This window comes from Phocoena sinus, chromosome 10, assembly GCF_008692025.1.
Source record: "Phocoena sinus isolate mPhoSin1 chromosome 10, mPhoSin1.pri, whole genome shotgun sequence".
Lineage (NCBI taxonomy): Eukaryota > Metazoa > Chordata > Mammalia > Artiodactyla > Phocoenidae > Phocoena > Phocoena sinus.
In genome coordinates this window covers 82,933,975-82,952,458 of record NC_045772.1, presented here as the reverse complement: position 1 = coordinate 82,952,458, position 18,484 = coordinate 82,933,975, and the positions used below count along the sequence as shown (strand labels likewise).

General features: G+C 42.1%; 1 protein-coding gene across 1 annotated transcript in view; it reads right to left on the bottom strand.

The window, feature by feature from the left end:
• BCAT1 (branched chain amino acid transaminase 1) overlaps positions 1 to 17,159 on the bottom strand; it is a 109,379-nt gene extending 92,220 nt beyond the window's left edge. Inside the window, exon 1 of the mRNA XM_032645898.1 lies at positions 16,974 to 17,159. Within this exon, the coding sequence (XP_032501789.1) occupies positions 16,974 to 16,979 (6 nt within the window). The 5' untranslated portion in view covers positions 16,980 to 17,159. The remainder of the gene's footprint in view (positions 1 to 16,973) is intronic.
• Positions 17,160 to 18,484: the final 1,325 nt, after the last annotated feature.

The window sequence follows — 18,484 nt, the reverse complement described above, 5'->3', positions numbered from 1 at the left end:
CCACCCTCAACCCCACTTTTTAAAGACTAGCTCCCCATGTGGAGACGACCAGGCTGATCCTGTTGTGTTCCCAGTCACTTTTAAGTATGAGTCCAATCTCGTTTTCAAGTATTTAAAAGACCCAGTGTGAACTGAAATGAAACTTTCACATCACATTGACAGCTGTTTCTCCCTGATCAACCCTCACCCCAAACCCAGCATGGAATGTGGCCGCCTATTTTTTCATGACTCTCCTTGTTCCATCTTCTCTCTACTCCCCAGCTGCAATTTCTGGATCCCCCAGGGTCACGTGCACCAGCAACAAGAGGAAACGGGAACTGACTTGTCTAGGACCATTATATTCTGGCATTGCCCTCCCACCCCGTCCCATGGCAAATGGTCAAATGCTGGCTTTTTATAGCATCATAGGGCATCTATGGATGCTTCACACACCTGTCTTCTCTTACCGCCCCACCAAAGGAGACCTCTGCCCTGCAGTTCCCCTCTGCAGTAGCGCACACCCTGCCTCACCTCCGATGGGGCCCCTTCAGCTCTGATGCTGGCATTATTCCCCCTAAGCAGCCTCTGACAGCTGGCTTCTCCTTGCCCCAGAAAGCATCCTTCTTGGACAGGATCCTTTCTGGCTGATTCTGATATGGTTTCTTTCCTAAGAGTCCTCATAGCTCATGGCATCTTTGCCCCACAAAACTCTGGAATTGTAAACTGCATCCTCTGAAGACCTCTCTCTTGACTCTTCCATCACAGGCAGCACCAGCCAGCCTTGACTGACCCAGGGGAGAGTCAGACACTGGTATATACCCCGCCCCCAAAATGCCAGGGAACGCAAATAAAGTGCGCTCAAGAAATCTCGAGGCTCGGGCTTCCCTGGTGGCACAGTGGTTGGGAGTCCACCTGCCGATGCAGGGGACACGGGTTCGTGCCCCGGTCTGCGAAGATCCCACATGCCGCGGAGCGGCTGGGCCCGTGAGCCATGGCCACTGAGCCTACGCGTCCAGAGTCTGTGTTCTGCAACGGGAGAGGCCACAACAGTGAGAGGCCTACGTACCGCAAAAAACAAACAAACAAAAGAAATCTCCAGGCTCCACTCCAGACCCTTTCAGCAAAGGGCCCACTGATCTCCTCACATAGTTTTTGGTGAGGATCCTGTAGGAGAGATGGGAGTATCCCTCCTTCCCTCCTCCAGGGTAAAAGAGAGGAAATGCCAAGCACACCTTGCTTGGCCAACAATTTTTTTCCAAATAATGCTTTTCTTCCCTGCCTGCTCAATCTCCAGCCTTCTGTTACATATAAATTGGAGATAAATAATGAGTTAAAAGTTCATAGAACTAATTTTGCTGTCCTTTAGGAAGTTCTCTGGATACATCAAAAATGTCTGCTTGGAATGTATAGGTACTTGTCTCTCTGTGTTCCCTACAATATCTGCTGGGGATTGGTTCCAGGACGCCCCCTCAGATACCAAAATCCAAGGCTGCCCAAGTCCCTTATGTAAAACCACGTAGTAGAGTCGTGGATATGGGGGGTCGACTCTACTAGAGCCTCAATGGAGACCATGGTCCCATTTAACATCCTGTCTTACCCATATAAGGTTCAAATACACCTACCTCTGGGGCTCCACACCCACCTAGCCCAGCCAGGTAACTACTTCTTCCTAATTCCAGCAGGAAATGAGAGATCTATTCACTGCAGGAATGAGCCACAAGAGATCCAGGCTTAAGGGAACCTAAACACTTTCCAGGGAAAATAATGAAAAGCCACACGCTAAATGATGAAACCACTAGTTCCCTACAGTGGTCCACAAAACATAGGCAGAAAGTCCTATGCAGATTGGATGATTCTTCCTGAAAAAAACTATATAACACCCTGAGAAAAGACCTAGAATTAAGGATAGTTGGGAATCCTCCAATGAAATGGCCTAGTCTCTTCCCCGTGGTCATAAAACTGTGAAATGGACCAGAGAAGGCACCAAGCATGTGTACTGAGCTTCCCAGAGGCTTCTTGCTGTCTCATTCTTAAATATAAATGGGTTGGCACAGGTCACCAGATATTTGAAGAAAGCCTCCTACATGAAAGGTAATCCCCTCCTCCCAAAAAAACAGAAACAAATAAGAGGTATAAGGGAGGAGCAATACAGAGAGTAGGAAGAAAATGTTTTAATTATAATTAATTTCCTCAGAAATATAAAAAAGATATTTCATCCATGAAACAAGAACATGATGTTATTATTTAAATAATTAGGGAATTTTTAATGGTCTTAGAAATATGAAGACTAAAATTTTTAAATTCAAGGAAAAGGTTGGAAGATAACATTGATGAAATCTCCCCCCTTCCCAAATTGGACATTCGGGGAGAAATGTTTTTAATTAGAGGATCAGTCAAGGCAGTCTAACAATAAACAAATAGGAGATTAAGAAAAAGAAAAGAAGAAAGAGGAGGGGAAGAAATTATCAAAAGATATATGACCAGAAAATTTCCTAGGATGAAAGGACTCATGTCATCGTAAAGTTTCCAAACACAAGCAATAAAAAGAGATGCTGAATGCTTCTGGAAAGAACAAAAATAGGTTGCATGTAAAAAGGGTCTGAAATAAGAGCGCCCTTTGACTTCTCATTAATGACACAGGAGACTAGAAAATAATATAGTAATTCCTTTAAAATTTGGATGCAAAATCATTTCTAACTCAGAAAGCTGTTCATAATCAAATATCAACCTAGTGTGATAGAACAAAAGCATTTTCAGGCATGCAAGGAATCAAAACATTTACCTCTTACACACTCTTTAATTGGAAACTACTGAAGGATATGCTCCACATAAATGAGGAAGTAAACTAAGAAAGAGGAAGCCATGAGATTCAGAAATCTGGGGGCCTAACACAGAGGATACAGGATGCCAAGGAGAAGTCTTAGAAAGACAGCTGTGCAGCTGTCCTGGAGAGAAACCAGGACAGATTGGAACAAGAACAAGAAGGGTGGCAGAAAAAAAATAGTCCAGGAAAAATAAAAAAGGACTGACAGATAAAAGGATACACTTGATCTATGCAAAATTATAGAGGCTATTTGAGAGTTGGGAATAATTCGTAATAAATACGTAGTAAAGTGAGCAAATGAAGAAAAGAATGCAATAATTAACTACGGGAAAAACAAAAGGTTGTGTAAGAAAAAAAATGTAACCATAATATACTATTTGACTCACCAGTGACTCACCAGTGACTTTTTAAAATGTAATTCCATCTGTTGCTCAAATGTTCCACTGCACTTTGAATAAAATCCACACTCCTTACCATGGCTTAAAGGAGTATTCATGATGTGGCCCTATCTTGAAACTTTTCTCCTCTCTCACTAAACACCAGGAAGTTTAGTAAGCTAACTCTGCGCTCACTATGCATGGGCTGCTACCTCCAGATCACCCCATGGTTTTTCATGGTACTCGAGTCTTAGCACAAAATTCACCTTCTCTGTGAGGCTTTTCCTGACCAGCCAGTATAAATTGGTATTGGCTTCCCCTCAGCTCTATCACTATAACATCACTTCATTTTATTTCCTTTTTATTGCATCACTAATTGACATATTTTATTTGTTAGCATATGAGAGCAAATTAGAATAACTTCAGTTAATATTTACGTAGTACTTATTTCAAACCACTGATAGAAGGGCTCTACATTTGTTATTTTATTGAATCCTCACAGCACCCTGTGGGGTAGGTACTATTATTACCATCATTTTATAGATAAGAAAACACACCAGCAGTCTGGTCCCAGATTTTGCCCATAACCATCATGTTACGTGGCCTTTCCCTAGGAGTGCCGTGAGAGTGTTGACTCTGCCGAGTATTCATTCTCGTAGCCTCAAGACCTTGAGCAGTGCCGGATGCTTACACAGTAAGTACTCTTCAAATGTTTGTTCACTGAGTGCTTCATAGTAATCTGAAGTCATCATCTTGAGGGAAATGAGAAGAAGGGGGTGGATGTTCTTCCTTCTTTGCTATTAGTTATATCACCACATCTCAGTTTTGTTTTCCTTTGGGCACCAGCTGCTCTGGTTCTTCTAGTTTTTGGATCTCTTAATCAAGAGATTTCTATCTTCCTTATAGGCTTTGGGTCCCTTGGTGGCTCCATCACATTACTATTATCTCTCCTTTTCTCTCTAATCCTGTTAACACTGTATTAACTTGTCTGCTACCCAAGGACTGAAGGACAAGACGGCCCTGCCCTCTGGTCTGTGCCCAGGGTGAAACGGATGTGATGGTGATTGTCTCTTGGACCAAGTGGATCCAGTGAGTTGCCTAAAGGGCATCTGGAAGACTCATTGATGGAGTGATGGAGGAAGAGCAGGAAGCTAGAGACCACTCCTCACTGGACCTTTAGTCCAGGGAGAAATCCAGAGTGCATTTCTGGAGAAAAAGATGATCTGGTCCCAAGGGACACTAAGACAAAACATTCCAGAGAGGGTTTAGACAGCCAGAGAGCTCAGGTGGCCAGGAAAGGGAGCTCTATAAGAGTGCAACATGTGTTTCCATTTATAGGCCCCAAAGACCCTAAACAAAGTCCCAATAAAACCAACTCATTCCTCTATCTTTTCCACACCGCCACCACCCCACTAGTCCAAGCACCATCACCTCTTCTTTGCATGTCACCACGGTCTCCTAACTCAGCCTCAGCCAGAGCGTGCTTTCCTAATGGTGAATCTCCTCACGTGAGCGTCTTTCATAATCCGAAGAGTCTGAGAATTTCCCAACCCATCAAGACCTGGCTCCTTCGGGCTTAACAGTTCTCCCCTCGACGTATCTCTTTACTTTTGCCTTTTACTATAATCAGAAAGAAGAAACCAGGCTGCAACTTCAACACTTTGCTTGGAAATCTCAGCTAAATATCTCAGTTCATCACTTACAAATTCTGCTTTTCACATAACTGTAATACACAAACCCACTAAGCTTTCTTCTACTATATAATAAGGATCCCCTTTCCTCTGGTTTCCATAAATACATCCTCCAGTACTTTCAGAGCCCTCATCAGCGGTGCTTTTAACATCCATATTTCTAACAATCGGTTCAAGACAATGTAGGCTTTTCCTTTTGTACTCCTCAAATTTCTTTCATCCTCTGCCCAATGCCCAATACAAAGCCACTTCCGCATTTTCAGGTATTTGTTACAGTAGCACCCCATTTCTAGGTGCCAAAATCTATATTCATTTTCTATGGCTGCTGTAACCAATCACCATACATTCTGTGGCATTATCTTGCAGTTTTGGAGGTCAGAAGTCCCAAGGTGTCAGCAGAGCTACATTCCTTCTGGAGGCTGTAGGGTGAGAATCTGTTTCCTTGCCTTTTCCAGCTTGTAGAAGCCACCTGCGTTCCTTGGCTTATGGTCCCTTCTCCATCTTCAAAGCAAGCAGCATAGCATCTTCAAATCTTACTCCCTCTCTCTTTCCCCCCAACCTCTGCTTCCATTGTCACATCTCCTTCTCTTCCTGTGACCCTCCTGCCTTCCTTTTGTAGACCCCTGTGATTACACTGGCCCCAGCCAGAAAATCAAGGATAATCTCCCCATCTCAAGAGCTATAACTTAGTCATACCTGCAAAATCTCCTTTACCATAAAAGCTTCAGAGGATTGAGCCATAGACATAACTGGGGGTTCATTACTCAGCTTACCACACTCACCAACCACTTATGCTAAGCCAGGTATTGGATTACATGCATTTACACAGTGGAAAAAAACTGGATATGCTCCTTGCCCTCAAGAAATGTATGATCTAGCGGGAGAGTCAGATATCAATCCCAAAACCGTACAGATAATCACACCAGTAAATAACTGTAAATTGTAATTAGTGCTCTAAAGGACTGGGAATCACCGGGGGGTTGTGAGGTTATCTCTGAGGTAGCGACATTCAGTCTGAGGCTGGCAGGGTGATAAGGAGCCAGCTGGAGACTTCCCTGGTGGTCCAGTGGGTAAGACTCCGCACTCCCAGTGCAGGGTGCCCGGGTTCAATCCCTGACCAGGGATCCCCATTTGCTCATTTTGTGAGCAAAATGTGATTTGGTGAATTTAACTGACTGCAAGGTTGCCAGTGGTGTGAGTTCTAATAGTTCATTCCTCAAGGATGTTGGGTACTCAGGCCTCTGTATTTACCAGTGGTCTGGAAGGGAGGCCAGGTACGCTTTTCCTCATGGTCTTTTTTTTATTATTATTATTTTTTTTGGCGGTATGCGGGCCTCTCACTGCCGTGGCCTCTCCCGTTGCGGAGCACAGGCTCCGGACGCGCAGGCTCAGCGGCCATGGCTCACGGGCCCAGCTGCTCCGCGGCATGTGGGATCTTCCTGGACCGGGGCACGAACCCGTGTCCCCTGCATCAGCAGGCGGACTCTCAACAACTGCGCCACCAGGGAAGCCCTCCTCGTGGTCTTTTATGGTAAAGGAATGAGTGATTGAATCTAGGTCCAGAAGTCTGGGGGTGGGTGAATGTGGGCCACGTATGTGCCTAAAACACTCTTACTTCCTTGTTCACCTGAGCTTCTCTCATGCTTCTGCTCAAACATCACCTCCACTGATTTCAAGCCTTCCCTGATTTCTCTGACTAATCTTTTTCATGTACCACGGTACTTTGTGCAGACTTCTGCTGTAACCCGCATTATACTTTATTGTGTTACTTTTTATATGTCTCTTTCTGAATAGAGCAATTTCTCAAGAGTATGAATAATGCTTGAATTATTTCCATTCGCCTGTTACCTGGTATAAAGCCTGGTAGTCTTAGTAAGAGCTACGTGTTTAATTAAATGAAACTCAAGTCAATCATTGTTTGCTAGTCATTATTATAAATGTTAGGTTTCAAGAAGAGTTTGTATACTTTTTTTTTTTTTTGCCTTGTAAACAACAGAAATTTATTTCTTATAGACCTGGAGGCTGGGAAGTTCAAGACAAAGGCAGATTTGGTGTCTGGTGAGGGCCCACTTCCTGGCTCATAGAAGGCCATCTTCTCTTCTGTGTATTCTTTTTTTTTTTTTTTTTTTTTTTTTGCGGTATGTGGGCCTCTCACTGTTGTGGCCTCTCCCATTGCAGAGCACAGGCTCCGGACGCACAGGCTCAGCGGCCATGGCTCACAGGCCCAGCCACTCCGTGGCATGTGGGATCTTCCCAGACCGGGGCACGAACCCGTGTCCCCTGCATCGGCAGGCGGACTCTCAACAACTGCACCACCAGGGAAGCCCTGTGTATTCTTAATATAACAGTTACTGTAAAGTTTGTTGTACATATTATGTTTACCTGATTTCTCAATAGATAATTCAAAAAAAATTTTAATTGTACGTTGGAGTATAGTTGATTTACAATGTTGTTAGTTTCAGGTGTACAGCAAAGGATAATTTTTAGTTAGTTATAATTAAATATAATAGTTTGGAGATTTTGTCAAGACATATATCCTTGGTCTTAACTGACTGTGCTCAATTACCCAGAATTTCAGATTTCCTTGATAATGGCTCTAGAGTCAAATTAATTCCACTACAAGGGATTTCCATTGTTTTGTTTTAATTTCAATTTTGAATGTAATCAACTCACATGGTCAAAAAGCAAATGTACAAACGTATACAGTGAAAAGGCTCATGGAGATTTTCCTTTAGTCTGTGTATAGAGAGCTCACTCATTCTTTCCTCCATTAGTTGTTTTTTTTTTAACCTCATTCTTTTTTTTTTTTTTTGACTGCATTGGGTCTTCATTGCAGTGCGTGGGCTTCTCATTGCGGTGGCTTCTCTTGTTGCTGAGCACGGGTTCCACGTGCGTGGGCTTCAGTACTTGCGGCATATGGGCTCAGCAGTTATGGCTCACGGGCTCTAGAGCACGGGCTCAGTAGTTGTGGTGCACGGGCTTAGTTGCTCTGTGACACGTGGGATCTTCCTGGACCAGGGCTTGAACCTGTGTCTCCTACACTGGCAGGCGGATTCTTAACCACTGCGCCACCAGGAAAGCCCCAAAAGACAACATTATGATGCTGGGAATGAGGGGTCATTTGCAACCACAGTATCTTAACTACACAGTCTGAGATAGATTTAATAGTTCAACATCCTTGTTAATACTTAGTTTAATTAAAAGTGCCTTGTATTTATGTGTACATGTGTGAAGTGACATACAAATGAGAGTATTGACTGCAGCATTGTTTGTAATAAGAAAAGATTGGAAGTCACCCACATATTCATAAGGTGTAAAAGAGAATGAGGTCCGGGCTTCCCTGGCACAGTGATTAAGAATCCGCCTGCCGATACAGGGGACACGGGTTCAAGCCTTAGTCTGGGAAGATCCCACATGCCGCAGAGCAACTAACCCTGTAGCCACAACTACTGAGCCTGCACTCTAGAGCCCACGAGCCACAACTACGGAGCCCACGCACAGCAACTACTGAAGCCAATGTGCCTGGAGCCCATGCTCCGCAACAAGACAAGCCACCGCAATAAGAAGCCCGCGCACCGCAACAAAGAGTAGCCCCGCCTCACCACAGCTAGAGAAAGCCCGCGCACAGCAACAAAGACCCAACGCAGCCAAAAAAAAAAAAAAAAAGTTGTCTTTTAACATCAAATGGTAGACTGATGGACTACTGTGAATAAATGTTCTAAGAACATTGGTCAAGAGGAGGAAAGGTGCCGGTAGACCAGCAGACACAGTGTTAATGTAAGAGACGTGCATGAAATAATTAAAGGAGCACAAGACTTATTGACATCCTCTATCTACATATTCACTGAACTACTGACATTACTAATTAGAGCAAATAGAATACAGAACTAAAAGGAAAGGAAAATAATTATCAGGAAACTTTTAAATAGTGAATATAGTAAGTGGCAAAATTGTCCACAGAAGATTTGAGAAGTCTTGGTTCTTTAGGTTTTTAAGTGGAATAGAATTGAAAGCTAGAAAAATAAACTCAAAAGAACAATCCTTCTTTAGCAGAAGTAAATGCCTAAAATGACCTAATAGATTTTTTTCTTTCAAAATTCTAATATTCAATGAACACTGCTTCTAAGTGCCTCTTTTGTTGGATTTGTCTGTGTATGCATTAATTAGTTTGCTTAAAAACTGCTTTGTTTGCAAACAACAACAAAATCCCCATGTTAAACAGTATTGGAATTTGTTAACATTCCTAGACACATGACTTTGTTCTATATTCTAAGTCAGTTGCTTGGGATGTGGCAGGGACGCTTTCTCTTTACATACTGCGTAAATCTGAAGACGGTAGCGATTTAGTGGACTGGCACTGTTGAGTTTGATCCTTATGATTTTCATGGGTCCAGTTCGTATTGTTATGTAGCATCTTTTTGAATGAACTTTCCCAGAAATGTGTGCAATGAATGCTTACAATCTATGTACAGTTTCACCACCCCTAAAAAATCAATCAGGAAAAACTAGCTGTATAAATTGAATTTGGCAATAAGCATTAAAACATGTAAGTACTAACTGTTGTCTGGTTTTATAACCCTCTATCTTTTGGGAGTCAATTAAAACTTTGACTTCAAATAAATCCAGATGTGGAAAAAAATGTATCTGCTGTTTGAAAACAAAGAAGTATAAAATAGAATAAATTAATCTGGATCTAGGAAGTCTAGAAAGTGGTCATTGATTCACCTCAACCAATATCTGTAAGAGCCCCAATGATGGTACAAGGTTCACGGAAGAGAGGAAATGTGAGTGCAGAAATTGCAAGATATGATCAATATCTTATTTCCTGACTTCAAAAGGTAGCCCTACTCTTACCTTACCATCTTCCACCCATACTCATTCTACTGTAAAACAAGTCACTTTCTCAAAAAGTGCCTGGGGGCTGAGCCACATGGTGAGTGGCATGATGGAGGGCACAAATGGGGAGGAGGTATGAGGAAGAAGCAGTTAGAAATGAATATATGGAAATGCAAAAGCTCATTTTGAGGAATAGCAAATCCTCCATAATGATTGGAGGAGCACATCCACATAGAAGAGAGGATAGATTAGAAAAAGGCCTCATGCACTAAGTTCAGTTCAGTAGACAATGGTGAAGTCATAGAGGTATTTTGAGTGGGTGAATGACATAATCAAAATAATGCTTTAGGAAAATTAAGAAAAAATAATCTTGAGACCAGTTGAGAGACTTTTGAAATAATGCAAGCAAGAAGTAATGAGAGCATAGATCAGTACACCAGCAATGGAAAAGAGAGAACATACAGAAACAGATAAAACAGAATCCTCAGGATATGGTATCTGATTGAATGTAGGGGATAAGAGAGTAAGAAAGAAGTGAAAGATGGTTGGACTTGGGCCAGATATCCACCCTTGCTGTAATTAGCTGCGGCTGAGGCAGTGGTCATCTGGTAGCAACATAGCCGTGTAGACCTATTTGGGTAGGGAAGTTACCAATGAAATGGGAAGGGTAGGCACCCCAGACTACTAAACTCTGCTAAGAAATTGTATACTAACCCTGTTTAATAAAAACAGCCATGCCTACACTTCAAAATGAATGAACAGATGCAACAGGAAGGCTTCCTGGAACCTCCCTTCTCTGACTAAAAGCAGAAACTTCTGAGAAAAGAGGACTGCCAAAAATCTCCTCTCCTGAAGAAGTTTTACAGCCATGAAGAAGACAGAAAGTCAGTACTGAGATGGACCTGCACAAATATTCCCCCACTAGTATCCCCCATATACTTACCTTCCCACAGTTTGCTGCCCTTGGAAACTTAAAACGTTTGCCTTTTCAAATTTGTTTCTCTTTGTTAAGATGCTATATAAACCCAAGCTCTAACCACCCCTTGAGTTACTCATCACTGAGTTTCTCCTGTATGTATGCAAGCTGCAAGAGCTAATAAACTCTGGTTTTCTCTTGTTAATCTGTCTGTTGTCAGCCTAATTTGCATGATGCCAGGAAATGAACCTAAAAGGAAAGAGGAAAATTTTTTCTCCCTCCACTACACTATGTACTTTAAGAGATAAAAAGAAGAAACTGATAACTCATGTGTTGCTAAAAGGCAAAGAAAATAACTGCTTGCCTTTTGGACTAAAGGCAGGTATTTTCAATATTCAAAGGGCAGTGTGGCTCTCTTGCTTATATATTTACATATCTCAGCTGATTTCAGGTGCAAGAGCCAGTAGCACTCCACTGTTCTAAATAACTAGATCATTTCAGTATTTTCCACTAGTCTTTCATGCTGTATGGACTGCATTGCCTTGGTTTTAACAATAAATAATTTAGATATAAAATTTGGTGCCTATTTGTATTTGTGCATTTTGCTGAGGTGATTATCCATTCTTCTAAGATTTGCAAAGCGACATCAGACCCAAAAAGAGCTAGAACCACCGGTGAGGGAAGACAGCACACTGGACTAGGAATCAAATATATCTAGTTTCTTGTAATGTTGGGCAGTTTGTGATCTTAAACAATTTAAGTGAGTTTCCTGATCTTCATTTTCCTTGCCTGTAAAATGGGAGTTAATAATAGTCGCCATGCTTTCCTCATATGACTGTTTTTTTTTTTTTTTTTTTTTTTTTTTGTGGTACGCGGGCCTCTCACTGCTGTGGCCTCTCCGGACGCGCAGGCTCAGCGGCCATGGCTCACGGGCCCAGCCGCTCCGCGGCACGTGGGATCCTCCCGGACCGGGGCACGAACCCGCGCCCCCTGCATCGGCAGGCAGACTCTCAACCACTGCGCCACCAGGGAAGCCCCATATGACTGTTTTGAGGTTACAATTCAATGTTACGTAACTTATATAGCATTTAAAAATATAAAGCATCTCACTTTTGTTAAGCAAAGAAGTCCTTCCCAAAACCTGGATGTGTTTCTACTATGAACACCAACACTAACCTTGCAAGTACAAACCATTCACTAACCTTGAAAACCATGGAATCCCTGAGCAATGCATTATTATGCTTTCTCAAGTGACCTTACAGCTCCATTTTAACTCTACCTTTTATCTTCAAAGTTCAAAGAAACATTTACTGTGACTTCAGATTCCTGCACTAATATCTAGTACTAAAATCAAAACAATATAACTTTGAATCTGAATCAGCTAAAATGAAATGAAACGTACTAGGCAAAATTGCCCTTTAATAGTGATGGAATGTTAACAACTGCTGAGAGATCATCGTGTGCGAATCCACCCTTGGCCTTAGGCCGGAAATCCATTGAGGTCTTTGCTGGTCACGGAAGAGACATTTGTAGCTTGTTTGGTTTAGAACATCCCAACAGGTGCCCCTTCTGTCTAGATTTATAAGGAGTCAAGTAGAATTTGAAGTCTAATTATGTCCTAGGATTCTTAACCATCTCCAGTCAAAATAGCAAAAACATTTCTCAGACTAGGGGATAGACTGTACATGCAATTGATCAAATATTCAGATCTACATATCAAAATTTTAAAAAACTAATGAATTGGTTCTTTTTAGATGAAATATAAGACTACTAATGGAACTAGGTGAATTTTACAAATTTTTCAATCACGAAGACTCACCTTTTTCAGTATGACTTTTCCTGATTATTGCTTGTTGTGATGTAATTCCCTCTATTTTTTTTTTCACTTGTCTTCCTTTTTCTTCTCATCTTGATCTTTTCCCTAAATTTCTGGAGCACGATTATCTCTTTTTTTTAAGATTTTCTTTCTCCCATTAATCACCGAACATGAGAGAAATATTTTGCAAAATGGCTTTTCCCACAGAAGGGGCATGGCCTATGTGACAATAGGAAAATATTTATATGCTATACTGTATTAATAAGGTGATCCAGTTTCTAAGTTATTTTAAGGATGTAAGCCTCAATTTCTAGGGTACTATTATTCATCTTGTAGATTTGAGAAGACTGATTAGAAGCACAGGCGCAACTGGTACATCATGAACCCTTGTGTGATAGAAAAGACTGATTCTGTGGTGGCTTCATATTTACAACTGACATTGCGAATCATAGACTAGATCTTCTGATAAAAATGTGTGCAAATAGTTACAAAGTTATGTTTAGGAATCAGAGCATCCCAAATGCTTCATTTGGAAACATTTTAAACATGTGAGTTGCACCCAAGTTTGACGTACATGGATTCCAATTTCAGTAGCCTTAGTTGAATGGCCACTGACGTGTATTACCAAATGGGCTACAGAGACTCGGTAAAGCCCATCAGTAGGAATGTTTACCATATGTCACTTTAAATGTTTAGAGCATTTGGACAGCTGTTAAGGGGATAAAGTTACAACACAAAGGCTGCCCACATTTACAACTGTAAAGTGAGCAGACCAGCCACCGTATCCTCCTGTGCTCAGAAAGAATGATGTACCATATAGGAAGTGGAGGCTGCCTGGGATAATGATGTCTATCATGGGAGGTACCAGATTCTCAGTCTAATGGGGTAACTGAATCCCCTCGGGCATAATAAGGCTGAACATTCCACTGGGTTTCCGTAGTGTGACATCTGTTAGTTAGAGGAATTACAGTTGCCAAGCCTAAAATAAGAGAGAAAACTCTTCATTTTCATCTTTCTACACCCATTGAGGAGAGGCCATTCAGAGAGGCAAACAACCTGAAACCCCCAAAGATATAACTAACCCGAACACTCACAGCACCCACAGTTTAGAAACAACTCTTCATTTATGCACAGAAAAAGTTTACTCATAAGCCTAGACCTCTCAGGTTATACTATCCAGCTGTGCACTTCTTTAAAAAATTACAGAAACTTCAATTTAATAGAGTCAGGAGCCCAGAAGAGGGAATTCTCCGGGCCCACAATGACAGCAGAGCCCAACGAGAAGAAGAAAGACTCCAGCAGCAACTTGGTCAGTGAAGAGCACTGGACTCTGTTTACTAGAGCCGTTCCAATGTCCTCCCCTCTATAAAGACTTCTTTCCTTGCTGTGCAGAGACTTGCTTGTGGCTGGCCTTGGTCGCGAACCCCGAATTGCAATTCTCTGCTGATCCCAAACAAACCCATCTTTGCTGGAGAAATATTTGCCGCAGTCTATTTGTTTTAGGTCAACCCTTCCCTGGTCTATCTCTTAATATTAGAAATAATGAACTGAAGGGGAGCAGAATGGATCACCCCTAAAATATGCCTCTTTGGCAGAAGGATTATTTTGAACTGATTATCTCTGAAAGGCTGCAGACACAAAAGAATATTTGAAAACAGAGTAGAAGTTGCATTTACAAGGGAAATCCCTATTTGTAAGGGTGTCTCCCTCTCTGTACCGAGAAGGTACCGACTTAAATCGGTAATTTTCTGTGCATTGTCTGATAACCTCCCATAGCTGGTTTGCTCCACTGCTCCAGCATCTTTCTTTTGTCTTTAGCTGAAGATGATATTTAAGGCGATAGCTTGGGCCATTGCAGGGAGGGACTCCGTTTTCCTGGGTATCTTTCATGTAATCAGGAGGTATACATGTTATTAAACTTCTGGGGTTGTTTTCCTGTTAATCTGTGTTTTATTACAGGGATATCTTAGTCAAGAATCTAGAAGGGTAGAGGGAAAATTATTTTTCCTCCCCTAGAGAACTAAAAGTCCTGACCTGATGTAAGGGATAACATCTAAAATTATGAAAATAATTGGGAGATACACAACTACTGAAGGAAACCATAACTTGATTTTAATTCTTAGCATAAACCTCTGTAATAATCAGAGGACTGTTCTCAACTTTCTTTCACAAGGTTTTAAGCCCATTTCAAATGATTAGACCTTCTCAGGTTCAATGAGCTGACAGGCAAGAGAAATTCTTGCATACAAATGGAAAATTTTCTTAACTCATCTTCCTTTTTCTCTGTAGTTCTAAAATTAAATGAAGTTATTTATTATGGAAGCTCACTGAATGAAATATTGGCCAAAATTAAACTCTCATTTTTTGTTCTCCCTTTTTCTTTCTCACCATTGCAGGTTCTACCAATGCCCTTTTGTTAGGCCTGCTTAACTAGCTATGCATCTCTGAGCCTGGCCTGAGGGGCCACATCCTGTGTCTGGAATGTGAATCCCCTCTCCCTGCCCCACGCCCTGTTGGGCCCCCTGCAAGCACACACACACAAACAGCCCTCTCCCTTCATTTAACCATGCATCCCTGCCAATGACTTCTTATCTCTGTTCTTTCAGATATGTGTCTCTTATAAATCTTCACCTTAATTCAGTAAGTTATAGTATGTAATTACCATTTTTATACACATCCTATTCAATGTATACGCTATTGTGCTCACTCGGTTGCCCATTCTGTATGTGTCCATCTTAAAATAATAGCTCCCAGGCAAGACCATGTCTGGAAAATTTGCTGAGGACACAGCCTATCATGGTGTCTTGTGCAAATAACTTTTTTTTTTTAAATGATGACCTAAGTATGAGCAATACTTAGGTAAAAGAGTAGTAGAAAGGTTTTTTGAAATAATAAAAACACACTTAAAGGAACCTTAAATACTCCTTAGATCATGCCTAAAATACATAAGCATTTCTTTCTTAATCTTAGTAAGATATCAGAAAACAGAAATGAGACTACTTGAAGATATCTTCAGTTCCTGTGTTATAAAAAGTACCTCGTAAAAGGGAAGGGGGTTTCGGGCTCATGTTAAAGCACCCATGAACTTACAGATAATCAACTACATACAGATAATCAACCACAGTTCCACATGGTACAGGGGAAAGTTGGAAAAGCAAGACTGTTTATTCTCATAATTTTCTCCTTTTACTCACTAATTCAATACTCAATCAAAGTGTATTTTTCAGCTGAAAGTAGACAGGCATGAGAAGTCAGAAATAGAATGTCTTAACTCTAGAAGAGGACGGCTGCTGAATTTTTCACCGCGGCGCATTTACATATCTCTTCTTAATACCGAACTACGTTTCCACTCGTTTCCTGCCTAATCATAGTGGAAATTTTTGTTTGGTGAAAAGGCACCACTGACATATTATTTCTCGTAAGTGAAACTGTAGACTGGAATGGGTTGTGGATAAGCCCAGTTGAAAACCATACTTATCTCTCTCCTTGGAAACTCTGAAACTCATTTTTTTTCTCCTCAAAGTTCAGACTGCATATAGGAATCTCCTACTTCCAAGATGTTAGAAGGCAGGACTACTTGCCCATCCTTCATTTTCCTTTAAAAAAGCTGCCCTTCAGTTTATCATATCATTGCAGTTTTCCAGCGTGTAGGACCAGGAAAACAGAACCCTTAAATCTGTTCATTTCTACACATAAACCTTCCCAAGGAATAGGCAGCTGGGCTAATTATCCTTGATTAGCATAAGAATAAAAGACCCTAGGGTGTTCTTTTTTTTTTTTTTTTAACATCTTTATTGGGGTATAATTGCTTTACAATGGTGTGTTAGTTTCTGATTTATAACAAAGTGAATCAGCTATACATATACATGTGCTCCCATGTGTCTTCCCTCTTGCGTCTCCCTCCCTCCCACTCTCCCCCTCCCACCCCTCCAGGCTGTCCCAAAGCCCCGAGCCCTAGGGTGTTCTTGAGTAAAAGGATGCCCTTAGGATTCTTTGATTTGTAACTCTTAGAAGCTTGACTATTCACAAGAAACTAAGTAAGACAAGCCTTCTGTTTTAATAGCGGTGAGACAGCCCCCCTTACCTAGTTCTGCACCTCCCTCTTTTATAACGTAACACCGAGCAGAAAACTCGTTTACAGCCAGTGACATCCCCCAGACCTCTCCTCCGAAATTCCCCACCTCCTGTGCATCTTATAAAATTGAGAAGAGCTTCCTCTTCCTTTCCGCGATTCAAAACAGGCAGGGGAAAGAGCTGCGAGCAGCCTTTTATCTCGGTTCACGAATGCAGTTGTGAAAGAGCTTGAGGAGGGCGGTACATCCTGTGAGCGGGGTTAAGCAGAAGTCTGAAGAGAAGAAGAATGTAAGGTCCTGTCCGACGATGACTGATAAGGGAAAAATTGCAAACGTTTGCGTGGCAAAAAACCGTGTGGTCCTTCCTCCTTCCCCTTTCTGCCAACTGTGCGTTCGAGGAATCGCAGGCTCAATCCACACACACGTTTTGTAAAAATACAGTCAGAATCATAAGCAGTTACCTTCATTGTTCGGTCGGCCGTGAGAGCAGCTCGAGGAGAGCGGAGGCAAAGGCGCTGCGTCCCAGGCGTTCCGGGCGGCGCGAGTCTGGGGAAGTGGCTGGAGTGGCGGCGGGCACACGTGGCGGGCGCCTCGCAGACTGGCCCCGGCAGCGGCGATCGCTGGCCCTCCTGCAGATTGCATCAGCAGGAAGAGTCTTGAGGCTGTGTTTCCCCCAGACGGGCCCCAGTGGGTAGAGCCTCTTGCGCACGAAAATTCTGACCTGGCGCCCAGTCCAGACCCTTACCCACCGCTCACTCCTGGGGGTGGAGGATGCCAGCTTTTCAAACGCGTAACCCCTGAATTAGTTCCTGGGTGTGCGTATATCATTGATGTGGGGATGTCAGAGAAAAACAGGTCACAGATCATGATTGTCATTCCCTCCTTAGCTGGCTGCCTGCTTTCCACTCCCCAGAGTAACTTTCCTGCATGCCCCCATCAACACAAATGTGTGTGTGGATGCTTAACTAAATTTGGTTAGGTGAATGAATGATAGAGTCTTTCATGTGATAAATTTATTGAGTTTTTTTTTTTTTTTTTTTTTGATGTCTCTGCGGCGTTTGTGGGATCTTAGTTCCTGGACCAGGGATTGAACCCGAACCCTGGGTGATGAAAGGGCGGAGCCTTAACCACTGAACCGCCAGGGAATTCCCTGAACTCTTATAAAGTGCCAGGTACTGGGCAAAATTCTAGGGGTAGAGTGGTTAAAAAAAAAAAAAAAAAAAAGTGATACACATGGAGCTTATATTTTATTTTTTGCGGTACGTGGGCCTCTCACTGTTGTGGCCTCTCCCGTTGCAGAGCACAGGCTCTGGACGCGCAGGCTCAGTGGCCATGGCTCACAGGCCCAGCCGCTCCGCGGCATGTGGGATCCTCCCGGACCCGTGTCCCCTGCATTGGCAGGTGGACTCTCAACCACTGCACCACCAGGGAAGGCCATGGAGCTTATAGTTTAGAGTGGGAAACAGAAAATGAACATGAATCAGGTAGCAAAATGTCCATCAACTGATGAATGGATAAATAAAATGCGGTATATTCACACAAAAGAATATTATTTGGTAATAAAAAGAAATGAACTACTGATATATGCTATAAAATGAATTAACCTTGCAAACATTACACAAAGTGAGCAAAGCCAGTCACAAATGATCACAAATCGTAATTCCACTTATCTGAAATACCCAGAATAGGAAGATCCATAGGGACAGAAAATAGATGGTTGTTGCCAGTCTAGGGAGAGGGGGGAGTAGAGAGACACTGCTAATGTGTACAGGGTTTTTTGGGGGGATGATTAAAATGTTCTAAAATGCAATTGTGGTGATGGTCACACAACTCTGTGAATACAATGAAATAGAATTATACTCTTTAAACAGGTCAATTGTATGAAGTGAATTATATCTCAATAATAAAGGTGTTATTTTTTAAAAATCAGGTGGCAAGTAGAAAATTTTATGGGGATAAATAAACCATGGTA